This window comes from Seriola aureovittata, chromosome 7 (genome assembly GCF_021018895.1).
Source record: "Seriola aureovittata isolate HTS-2021-v1 ecotype China chromosome 7, ASM2101889v1, whole genome shotgun sequence".
In the NCBI taxonomy this organism is placed as follows: domain Eukaryota; kingdom Metazoa; phylum Chordata; class Actinopteri; order Carangiformes; family Carangidae; genus Seriola; species Seriola aureovittata.
The window spans coordinates 29,323,741-29,336,450 of record NC_079370.1 but is presented as its reverse complement, the minus strand read 5'-3'; the positions used below and the strand labels follow the sequence as shown (position 1 = coordinate 29,336,450).

The 12,710-nt window shown below is 39.4% G+C and overlaps 1 protein-coding gene across 7 annotated transcripts in view; it reads right to left on the bottom strand.

Annotated features, from left to right (window-relative positions):
• The window catches only part of cdk14 (cyclin dependent kinase 14), a 298,616-nt gene that overhangs the window by 192,680 nt on the left and 93,226 nt on the right, over positions 1–12,710 (bottom strand). For all 7 annotated transcript variants that reach the window (XR_008828208.1, XR_008828207.1, XM_056380004.1 and 4 more), the window contains 4 exons: positions 11,916–12,010; positions 11,218–11,297; positions 8,823–8,917; positions 4,931–4,993 (listed from right to left, as the gene is read on the bottom strand). Coding sequence is in view for 5 of the 7 variants with exons in the window: in XM_056380004.1 (XP_056235979.1) it covers positions 4,931–4,993; positions 8,823–8,917; positions 11,218–11,297; positions 11,916–12,010 (333 nt within the window). In the remaining 2 variants the exon portion in view is untranslated. The remainder of the gene's footprint in view (positions 1–4,930; positions 4,994–8,822; positions 8,918–11,217; positions 11,298–11,915; positions 12,011–12,710) is intronic.

Genomic DNA, 12,710 nt, shown 5'->3' with positions numbered 1-12,710 from the left:
TCCAACCCGACATACCTGGGGAGCTATAATTAAAAATAACATTATTTTTGTTCTTTTTCTTGTTCCTATGCAACCCCTAACTTTTGTCTGATAGAAAATACTTATCACAAGAAACTTACCTAAATAATTCAGAACAACAAATGTTCACAGGCCCACAATACAATTTAGTCTATTCAGATACTTACATTACTAAATAAAAAAGTCTCTCTATTCTGATTCATAAAAGAATACGCTAACCCTAACCCTACTCACAATAACTCAATATTAGAGTTCCAGAAGGAAGATACATCATAACTCTCCTCAATCAAAAACAAATCTTGTAAAATATCAAATTTGTATGACCCAAATATTGATGACTATTCATTCTATCATACATTTTCCTCACAAATAACAAACCAAAGCTCAAACTCAATAACCATAATCTGAGGTATCTTCAACACTAGCCTCAAGAATTTCTCAACCCTCAGCTATAATAAAAGAGAATATGGGATGACTCTGGTCGCAGTAATAGCTGGAGGCGTAAACATCTGCAAGAGAATATTCCTTCTTTTCTCCTCAACATCAGTCATTTCCACACATCGACTTTTTTCACTCCAAATATCCTTAACACCAAAATGAACCAAGTCATAATTAGCGATCATTCCCCATTAACACTCACCCTGAAGACACAATCATTTATTTCATCCTTCCCTACAATGAGCTTTAATATTCCACTACTTGCAGATCCTCAGTTTTAGCTTAATGGCAGAGGAGTGGGCTTTCTTTTTAGAACTGAACAACTCTCCTAATTCTTCTCGGACACTACGATTTGAAAAAAGGAAAGCAATTAATTAGAGGGAAAATTCTTTATTCTCCTCTCCTCAGAAGTAATTTGGAAAACAAAATAAAAGAACTATGCAAACAACTCCAAACTCCACAGAACACACCTGGAATCAATTGTATATTTGTATATATTTGTGTATATATATATTTACTGACAAATAGAACTGAACTTCTCCTGCAAAAGCTGAGATAAAGGAACTAAATCAGGCAAAGTTCTAGCAAACCAAATTTTCTTTGGGATGGTAGCTGGTCAAGGTCAATCACCTCCCCGTCCCCCCATATTAACACTGCTGCCATAAAAGATCCAACTCTTCCCTCTAGTTACTGCCCCATAAACACTGACATCCCAGCTAGAAACAATAACCGAACTAGCTTCTTGAGAGATGACATTCGATGAACATCAGTAGACTCCTACACTTAATAAACATTTCACAATGTGATAAAGACCCCCCCCCCCCCATTGGTCGTTTACTTGAAACTGCAAATGCATAAGATCTCTAAAGATAACTCTTTAAACTGTCCCAGATGCAGGACAAAAGAAGAAACATTCATTCATATATTTTGGCAACCTTTCTGGAACTCAATTCATTCCTTCTCCAGCAGTCTAAAAAATTAAATTTGATTTAAAACCTTGTTTTTATTTACTAAATGATATGCCTGATTTTCATACGGATAAAAAAAATGCAGAATATTAATAACTATAGCCTACCACACTTCACAAGAAATGCATACTCATATTTTGGAAAAATTAATCTCAATTTTTTGCCTTGAGAGAGATTAACTTTGGAAAAATATAATTGTGATTGTATTTTTCAGGACCTGTGGTCCACACTAATTTCTGATTTAGAAAATTTTTCTAGAAATGACCAATGATAAATCTAGACAATATTTGGTAATGAAATACTGTGCATGAACAGTTATTTCATCATGAATTATTGATATGTGATGTTGCTAGCTACAACTCCGTTATTGCTGTTTTTCTATTTTTTTCTGGTGAGGCATACCTCAGTATGTATATGTGTTGGTGTGTGTGTGTAGTGTGTATGTTTGTATATATATATATATATATATATATATATATATATATATAAAACCACGTTGTTATTATTGTAACCATGACAACAAAGATCTTTAATGTTGAATAAGCACTTATTTTAACCCAAATCAAGATTTTTTCCTTAGCATAACCAACCCATGACTGTTAATATAGTAACCATGACAACCAAGGCCCAATATGCCTGCCACTGTAAGGGCACTATTTCAGGAGACACTCCTATGGGTTGTACGCAAATGAGCTGTGTGGTTGTTCGGGCTGGATGACTGGTTGGATTTAATTGTGGTATTGATGTTGTGTTAATAATTCACATATAATAATGTGATGGTGTTTTTACTATTTATTAGGTTTAACAGTAACAACTGTACCATATAATGTTGTGTTGGCAGTCACACAAAAAATTCAACGCAGACTCTGAGAACTGACTGAGATAACTACATCCTTTACTACACAATATCAGAGGAATGAAAATGCCACTCATTGTGATGGATTATTACAACCACTGTATTAATACTGTGTAGTTCAGTGCAGCAGGAACAAAGCGAGACGGGCCCTAAAGTCAGATTATAAATCGCAACCAACAAGTAACAGTCTGCAGGAGCCAAGCCTAAATTATCCTAAATTATTCATGTGAATCTCAATGATGCTACTATCAGCAGGAAAAACACGTATTACTTATGTAAAATCCTCAGTGGCAAAAAGTACAAGCTGTTATATAACAGATGTAGCCTGAACTGTCAACTTCCTGCACGACAGAACATACTGATATCCCCAACACCAGAACATGGCCTCATTCACTCCATCACTGCTTCTTTCTACCTGTTCATTTATGTTACCAGCAGTTTTCACTCATGTAGTGTTGTAGACGAGAGGAACAAGAAGCTTTACCAACATGCTACAGTGGCCCTGAGAGCTCAACATACTGCAACTTAAGAAAACACATGCAAATAGACAAATTCAGAATCTTCATAAATTTAACAACACGTGGAGCAAGTCAAGTCAAGTTCATTTTTATTTGTATAGCGCCAATTCACAACAGAAATTATCTCAAGGTACTCACAACACAAGCAGATACACAAACGTGCTGCAAGTAGCACCACTGTTTCCAGGGGACACTAAAAAGTGATGAACCCAGCTAGGACACACTTGCACAGATCTATTATAATACATCCATGTGCACTTGTTCAGTTCCCAGTCAGGTTCATCACTTTTTCGTGTCCCCTGGAAACACTTCCGTTGTCATCTGTTCTACTTTTGGTGTGTTTGTGTATCAGCAATGCGTGTGTTGTCAAACTGATGAAGACAGCTTGTGTTTTGTCCATTTGCATGTGTTTCCTTTAGCTTCAGTGCATTGAGCTCTCAGGGCCACCATAACTACACAAAGGTTCACATCCCAATTAACGTCAGCTACAGTAATTAAGTTTTCATTAGGATGATGGGAACAGGTAAATGATACTGTGGCTGTGCTGTTTTACTCTGTTGTAATCAGTTCGGATTTTTGAATTTCCCTTTGTCTTTTGTTCCTGTGTACCCAATGTTTTTTGGCCTTTCTGTTTTGCTTCTGTTTTGTCTGTTAAGTTCTCAGTATTTGCCTAGTTTTGGATTGCTCATTGGATTGGTGTTGGCTGCATTTGGGTTTCCTTAAAACCTTACTCACGAACATAGCATGAAGTTATTGAACATATGAATTGGCTATGAAGGAAACAATACAATCATATATTCTTGAAAGGAACGCAAAAAATGGACAATTTTACATTTAAGAACAGTCAGCTGTTTTCGGTCATGTGTGAGCAATGAGACGTCAGCTCAGGGGAGGCTGAAGCCCTGGTATTTGACTTGCAAGGAACAAGTCTACATATGTTCACCTCAAGTTTTGGAGCTTTGACCATGTTTCCCCAAAATTTACATTGGACTATATTAAAATATACAGTGAAAGTCAAAGGTTTCAGTGCAGCTGCATAAAACCGTTGTTTTCATGATTCATATTTTATTGTGTTAGATGTGCTTATATAAGCTGGATATCAGCAAATTTAATTCAATTATTTAATAAAAATGAATTTTTTATAAATTCTATTTTGTATATATTGTAACACAACAAACCACTCTTAGTGTCCTCTTCATCTATCGTCACATTTATTTTAAAAGCAAGGTGTGCACACACACACAAACACACACACATGTAGGCACACACACTTCCAAGTAAGTTTCTAGGTAACGTTATTTCTGTGGCTCAGTACTATGAAAAGTCACATTTAACAATCTGCGACACATGGACAATATAACTTTACATTACTTTGCCAGTTTAAATGCTGGTAGCTAGCTAGCTTAATGATGTAACATTAGACTAATGTTATCAACGTTACATATTTTGACAGGTTTGACAGGTCAGCAATAACTGCACTCAATTCACAATATCAACTTTCCACATCCCCCACAGCCCGTTTACCTTTGCAGAGGAGGCCCCACCCCCACTTTTTCAGTTATTCCCGCTTGATATTACCCATTGCTATGATGGCTTGAATGCTTCTTCTTCTCTTACTCAGCAAACTAGATATTGCTTCCGCCTGCTGTTAGACTTGAGTACTGCATGTGTAAAATTGAACTCCCAGGTGTAACCATAAACGTACTTTGATGTAAAAATGCGTACAGGTTGGTAAGTCTGGGTATCCCACAGGGCATCCTGACCCCTCCCTACATCTGGAACCACTAGACTAGACTATCAGAAGGACTCATTGTTTCAAGGACAAATTGCTGCCTGTTTCTATTCATGTCTTCATGATGAAATCTCCTGTCCTCTTTATTTAGGGGGAACATTGTTTGTTTGAGAAACGTGCGATTAAAGATACTGTACCTTCAGGGCACCCCAGTTGTTCACCTGGTATAGCGCATACCACTTAGGCTCAGTCCTTACTGCAGCAGCCATGGGTTCGGGTCCGACCCATGGCCCTTTGCTGCATGTCATCACCTCTCTCTCCCCAACTTTCATGTCACTCACTCACTGTTCTTATACAATTAAAGGCAAACTGCCCAAAAATAACTTTAAAGATACTGTACCTTCACATTGTCTGGATGGAGACCTCCAGGGTGTTTGTCCATGTACTGGCACAGGTCTGTGTGCTGTAGAATAAAAGCAGATCAGCTCAATATTAATAAAGTAACATTAGGATGCACTGAAGGCATACATATTATCATCCCGCATACTTATTATGTGCCTGCAATGCAACAGCATTGAAGGCATATATAATCATTATGTGCATGCAGTGCAATAGCATTGAAGGCATACAGTATATTATTATTATTCTGCATACTTATTAGTGTGAATGCTGAGTCAGTGAGTGCCCTCCACCTCTCCCATTGACTGCAATACAAATTCAGGAGCAGAAGTGATCCTTTTTTGTAACTCACTCCTGTGTCCACATTTTTGGCTCTAGAAACACCAAAGCCACATAATCTGTGCACAAAGTTCTTGATTCGCTCATGGTTCTGATAGGAGTTACCATTCTTTTCAAAAATAGCAGTTGTTTGAGATGCTTGCCGAGCCAAAATCTCGCCCATCTGTTTCAGCTGTGTCTTCCAGATAGACACAGCTGTTCGACATGGCTCATTAGGAGACTCTTTGATCTCTGTGATGTTTATAAACACAGCCACGTGCGCACGCGCACAGACACACACACACACACACTACTAATGCAGTTTTCTCATCATTATTACTCTCAACTATGAAAGCATCTATAAGGCAAACACAAACCATCTCCACTTTTGGATATTCACCTTACAAGAAATCATAATTTTCGCATCTAATCTTTCTATGTACCATACTTCAATTAATATGAGCTGCTTTTTCAACCATTTTATCATTGTGGTGAGGTGATATTTTTAATAGGACTTGTAGCTTTCCCTTCTGATCTCAGCAGGTGCTACTCAGCAGATGTTACTGAAGAAATGGGCAGAGCTGATTCTGATTGGCTAATTAAGATCATCAATTCTTAGCCTTTTAACTCAGATATGAGAGCAACTCAAGGTAAATCAACATGGTGTATTTGCGTGTACTTGTGTGTGCGTGTTGATATGTGGTTCTTTCTGTGTGTGTACATGTCTTTCTATAATTGTGAGGACAATTTTGGTTTAAAACAATAATTGTGAGTTAAAGGGTAAAAGGTTTTATTCTGCACTTTTTCCTCTGGTATTAATAATAACAGAATTCAACTGAAGTGGGTGAGTGAGGCTGTTAATGCGGGGGGGTCCTCACAAGCCCTGGACTAGAATTATTTTACTTGAATTTTATGCAATTTCTCAATTGAAATTAGTAAAAAAAATATTTACAGTAGTGTTTTGTTTATTATACACACTATTTGCATCCACCATGCACTGTTTTTGATATCCACGCTCAAGGTGACACTGCTCAAATCCTTTCAAACATTATACATTAGTTTATCGACCGAAGTAAATGACTCACACAGACAAACAGGCGCTTGTCGGAAAGCACTGATTATCTAGTCTAACAGGAACAAACAGCATGTAGCTCAAACCAGTGAGGATTAATAACACTCTAAAGACAATGATATAATTTGGGGCATATGAGCCCCCGTGTTCATCAGAGGAGTTGATTTATTTGATTTGATTTAGCTTATGAATAAAGCCACCAATCACTCACCCTGACAGCTTGTAGCCTGTGCCTGACCATGCTCTTTGTTTTGATAAATTAATAGTGGGTTGATCCAGGTCACCTTGCCACAATAAGTCAGTCACATTTTTTTTATTACATATTTGCACCTTTATGAATTGAAAATGTTTTCTATTGACATAAGCAAGTTCGCCCTCTGATGGTGCCTTTATAACAGTGTAGTCAATCGCTCAGATTACAACAAGGAAACCAGCTCTGGCTGCAATTGTGCAAATTGCACTTTAATATTAGCCTAGTCTACCACAACATATGGGAACATTATACACCTGAATGACAAATGGATGATCCTGTCCTGTACAGCTGGCCTGGTGCAGCTCAAGGACGACTGGCATAGTCCAGACTGGTCTGCCTGTTCCCTCTGAAATGCCCTTTTTGCCGTAAAACCCAGTGTGGTCGGCACTGGTAAGGGAGCAGCCAATGCCTAACTACTCATAGTGTCCCTCTCCAAAGCCGGACCCAACTAAGCACAGTTCCAAGAGGATTGATCTAATTATAATGATCATCTTTCAAATATACCTTCATTTTTCACTGAAACTGCAGTAGTCCAGACCACTAGACTCTGGCTCCAAAACTAAGTCAATCCCCATAGACTCCCACGTTAAAATGTCCAACTTGGGACGCCCTGGTGGCTCACCTCGTAGAATGCGCACCACAAGGTTCAAATCTGACCTGCGGCAATTTGCTGCATGTCAGGAAATGCATTTTCTTGTTAAGACTTAAAGTGGTGCATTATTAGGGCGTGGCAACTTTGAGCAACAGGTGAGTGCAGTCACAGTCTGTTAGCTGCTCAGTGTCATCCATAGACTTTAAATAAAGTTGGATGTAGCCTCCGTGACGTCACCCATAGGTTTCTGAAGAGTGGTTTTGAAGCTCAGAGTGGGACGTTCTGTTGTTGCCATCTTGCCAGTACCTGACTCAAGACTGACTGACTATGCTCACCCATCTGTCACTCCCTCAGTTATGCAGAACTTTAAACTTTAATAAAATTTAAACAAGTGAGCTATAAAAAAAATTCACCCCCGTACAGTTGAAGGAGGAAATAAGCTATAGAGACCAAACTGTATTGTTTTGTACCAGGCTGTAAACATGTTTTTTTCTGCTTTAAAGTTGGCGATTTTAACAATGGAGTCTATGGGGATTGACTAGCTTTGGAAGCCAGTCTTAAACGGCCATTCGAAGAAGAGCAATTTTTGGTACTGCCATGTTGGCTTAATTTTTTAGCCTACGAAGTTGCCACTAATTCGAGTCACTGAAGGTGACTTCTCACTTGTGTTTGTGGTGTTGGTTCTTTTTGATGGATTTGTCTGACAAATATTATGGCTTCTTGTGTGGTTAATTGACTAGTAATTGACTAGTCTAGTATTAATTTAGTCATATGTTAGCATTAGATGGATAGATATATACTTTATTTTTTACTTAGGGGAAATTCAGGAAATTAGCAGGTATTGGTCTTTGCACTCACCAAAAGTGGCCTGTTAGCTTAGCTCATTGATTAGCGAACAAATGAATTAGCCTTGGGTTATCTTTCAAGCTAGGCGCTCTGATGCCCGATGTTAACAGGCACGCATGGTTGCTATAGTTATTAAACTAGTCCCGTCTCCACACACACCCCACCTCTTTGCCCATTTTTGGATTAGCCGGGAGTTAGGCACTGCCAAGATGGCAACGTTGGAGCAGCCCACTTTGAGCTTCCAACCCACCCTTAAGAAACCTATAGGTGACGTCACAGAGGCTACATCTATCTATATATATAATCATCCATATAGGTTGAAATATACCTTGATCATCTCCAGTTCTGACGTTGCAGACTTGCAGCTTTCTCATAGAACAGAAATATATAAAAGAAAATCCTTGGTGTCGTCTGTGTCCATGGGACAGTTGTGGAAATTAAAACAGTGACCTTCCAATAAAAAGGCCACCTGACTTCATATTGTGTCTGTCATCCTATGGTAGCAAACAGTGGAAAAAGCCAAGGATGCTTTAACATTCTTCATGTCCCCTTATAAACAAGAATATGCAAATCAAAATATCCCAACTCATGTTTCTGTGGGCCAAGCATTAAAAACTGAAACTCAATCAATGAGCACACACTGAGGTCAAATCAATCAGACTGAAGACACAGACATCAGTGCAGACCAGTGTTCCCCTTTAAAGCTGTGGTTTCTTTTCCTTCTGAACACCACTGAAACCAAACCTAATTCCAGACCTCTCCACTCCACCCATACAGGGTCCAGATCTCAGCATGGCAGAGTGCAGACTTACCACATATTCAAAGACCAGAGTCAGGGTTTCCTTGGTGTGGATGATGTCATGGAGGAGCACGATGTTGGCGTGCTTCAGGCCTTTCAGAAGAGATGCTGCAGGCACAGAACGGACACAGAATCAGAGATACTGAGATACCAGAGGACTTGCTATGATCAATGCTTTCACTATCTGCATCATTAGAATTATACACAGCCTCAACAAGCCTCACTACATACAGGGGAGAGAATGAGAAAATACAGGCTGGATTTCCTGCTGCAAGTTCTCACATTCATTTGTCAGCATGTTTATGATGTAACAGGCATTGTTAATAAGTAGAGCAGTGATATGATATCTTGGGAAGATGATCAAAATGCCTATTACTTAATTAGGGGAGATTACAGAGTGTTACTGAGGAGGCCGGGTGTGATCAGCACATTCTGGGACAGACTCTCTATGACTTTCACATGTGATTTGCTTCATCTGAGTCGCACCTTGAGTACAGTTAGGAGGGACTGTGCAAATAACACACACACATATGACATATCTGCTAGACTGTGGTTTACAACACAACTTTCTTTACAAAGAGAAAAATGCAATAAACCTTGTCAATGAAACTTGCATGTTTCTTACTTACTGTGTTTAGCTTTGACAAAGCAGAGAAAGGGTGAACGAGAGAGCGCAAGTGGGGCATAGAGGGGTTGAGCGAATTAATGCGCTATGCAAAGATCTTATAATGAAATAAAGTTTTATCCATTTGATATAGTCAATTATTTTCCGTTCATTATGAAACTGTGTTGTGACTAATCAGACTGTGACAGAGGATGTCAGTGGAGTAGGCGGTCCTTCAATGTGGCAAGGACAAATTTGCATTCAAACTGCTATAAAATGTGGACACATGTAGTCCAGACCACCTCTGAATGTGGTCTGAGCGATCGGATCTCAAATGCGTCCTCAATGCGTCTTGGGTGCATTCACACCTGTCTGTCCTGTCTCTGCCTTTTGTGTGTGTGTGTGTGTGTGTGTGTGTGTGTGTGTGTGTGTGTGTGTGTGGGTGTGTTTGTAAATATAACAGAGATCTATGAGTCTCCTAACAAGCATCCAGCCTTGCTGGCCTGCTCGCAGCAGACTACAACACTCTTCTCAAGAGAGAGTGAACCAAGTCTTCTTTAGAATCAGCGCCTATGAAACAAGGTCAGCCAGCTGATTTTCCAAACAACAGGAGCCACGGCAGAGTTAACGTGGAACAGCTGAGTTGTGAGAAGAAGATGAACAAAGGAGAAAACAGCAGAAGCCACACAGCCAGACAGGACTTTACTCACCAGGAAGCTGGATGCTTCAACAACACTGGAAAAGACCTCTTTGTTTTGTTCAAAGGACTGGGTAATGTTAACTGACTGGGCCTAGCCTCACCTAGCATAGCACAGCTAAGCAGCAGAAGTCTAAACCTTTGTCAATGTACATGTTGGTTAATGTTTGTTAACACACACACACACACACCAGGTGGTCTCAGCGGCCATTTTGAGTGGTTCCTTTGTTTAATGCCATCTTGTCTAGTCTTCTTTGTTCTGGTCATGTGGTCATAGCGACCATTTTGAATTGGCCATCTTGCCTTTCTCTGTGTCCCCACAGACACACACATGCGTGTGCCTCCATCACTCAGACTAGTTTCAGATTACATCTCTGTTTATCCAGTATCATATAAAATATTAATCATTTGTATTCAATGTTGTCATAATTACTGTGTGAAGTCTTGAGTTATGACTAAAACGTGTACTCTGATGTCACCGTGACTTTGACTTTGGACCACCAAAATATAATCAGTTTTTCCTTGACTCCTTGTGAACATTTTCACCAAATTTGAAGAAATTCCCTCAAGGTGTTACAGAGTAATTATGTTCACAAGGCCAGAACTGCATGTTTTGAAGTCACCATGCCCTTGAACTTTGACCTTTGTCACCCAAAATCTAAGCAGTTCATTCATGAGTCCAATTGGATGTTTGTGCCAAATTTGAAGAAATTCCTTCACAGCATTATGGAGATATAGCATTCTGAAGGCCAAAACCACATTTTGTTAGGTCATCACACCTTTGACCTTTGACAGTTGACCACCAAAATCTATTCATTTCATCCTTGAGTCCTAGTGAATGTTTGTGCCAAATTTTGAGAAGTTCTGTCAAGTTACTGAGATATCGTGTCTACGAGAATAGGACATGTGTCCGTATGGATGGACGGACCACCTGAAAACAATATGCCTCTGACTATCGCCGTCATGGAGGCATAAGAATCCCCTTGTGATAATATTGCATATCGGTTTTTGGGCTGGATTATATCGAGATATTAAATTGTGGATATCGACCAAGCCTAGTTAAACATGATCTATACTTGAGGATCTTTCCACTTATAAACCTCTTACCTTCTCTTATGGCTGTGAAGGGCGTTCCTTCCTCCTCTTGTAGACGAATCACCTTCAGAGCCACCAGCTTCCCATTCACCCTGACAACAGAACAGAGGACAAACAGAGTATGGAAATCTGGTGTTTTTGTGACATAATAAAAGAATCTATTAAAACCGATGAAGTTGAAATGAGGATGAAGTTAGAGTGAAGATTGTTTAGCCAATGAAATGTAATTTGGCAGCAGTGTAATGAGACCCGGGTACAAGGCCACGGGGTTACAGCTGAGTGAAGCTCACCAATCAAAGCTGTTGTAGTGAAGATAGTGAAGAGCAAAGCAAAATAATATCATTACTGAGAAGAATACATTGTTTGGAGTTTCAAACATTTACAGTGTGTGAACTTCCTTTCCATGTATTTAATTAGCAAAACCTGAGAGAGGAGCACAAATCCATAAAAACTATCGAATCAATGCATAAAAACATCCATGCTAAAGAAATTTCGTAAGTCGCAAACATGCAGTATAGAGAAAAATTATTATTATGCATCAAACTATATTCTGCAGCTGTTATTGCTTTTCCATTTAATTAATTTATTCTGGTCCAGCACGGCTCCTGTATAATGAAATGTAATATTCACTGCCTTCATGAGTGGGTCTTATGAACTTTAAAGTAGACAGAGCGTATTAGACAGTGATTTGATATGCACACACTACTTACTTGCTCTTTCCTTTGTATACTGTAGCATATGAACCTTCTCCCAGCTTCTCCAGCTTTTCATAGGAATCTGCTTTTCCAAACTTTGGGCTTGTGGGCTGAGGAGAAAGAAAAGAGAAATGAAAAAAGTAATATGAAAGGATGAATTCAGGATTTCCCAGAAGACATTATATATCTTTGAGTGATTTTAAAATCTTGAGACTTCCCACTGCATCATCAGGGAGGTGTAATATCAGCAAAGAAGAGGAGAGAGAGTTTCACAAAGTCAATTATTGTCAGCCCGTAACTTTTACAGACATTTCACTCTCAGTTCACAGGTAAAAGAGGTGATAACTACAGCTCTGAGGAGATGAAGCCCCGGACTGAATCTGTTCTCACCCAACAGCTTTGAAAGTCTAAAACTTACTGAGGTTGATTTAGAAACATTTATAGGAAAAAGACTGCAGTAAACGTGCACTGGGTTGGTTACCTCCTTCAGTAAACTAGCTCACAAAGAAAGCAGACTATCTCTGGTGCAGTTACAATGGAAAGGCGATGGTGCGTATGCACAGCGGGCATTTATAGATGCAGTGACGACGCGGCCTTGTCATCAGGATTCCTTGCATCTCTGCCAATGAGAAACGTGAGTTTGGGACTCCCCTGAATTCAATTTGGGTGTGAAATTTGGAGCATGCTGGGAGTTGGAGTCTGTGGGGCGGTCTTTGGCACTCTTTCCTTTGTTCAGGGGGTTTAAGACAAAAGACCATGCTCGCTTATTATTCAGTCAGGCTTCAGGGGTTACAAGTAGGCCCTACCAGG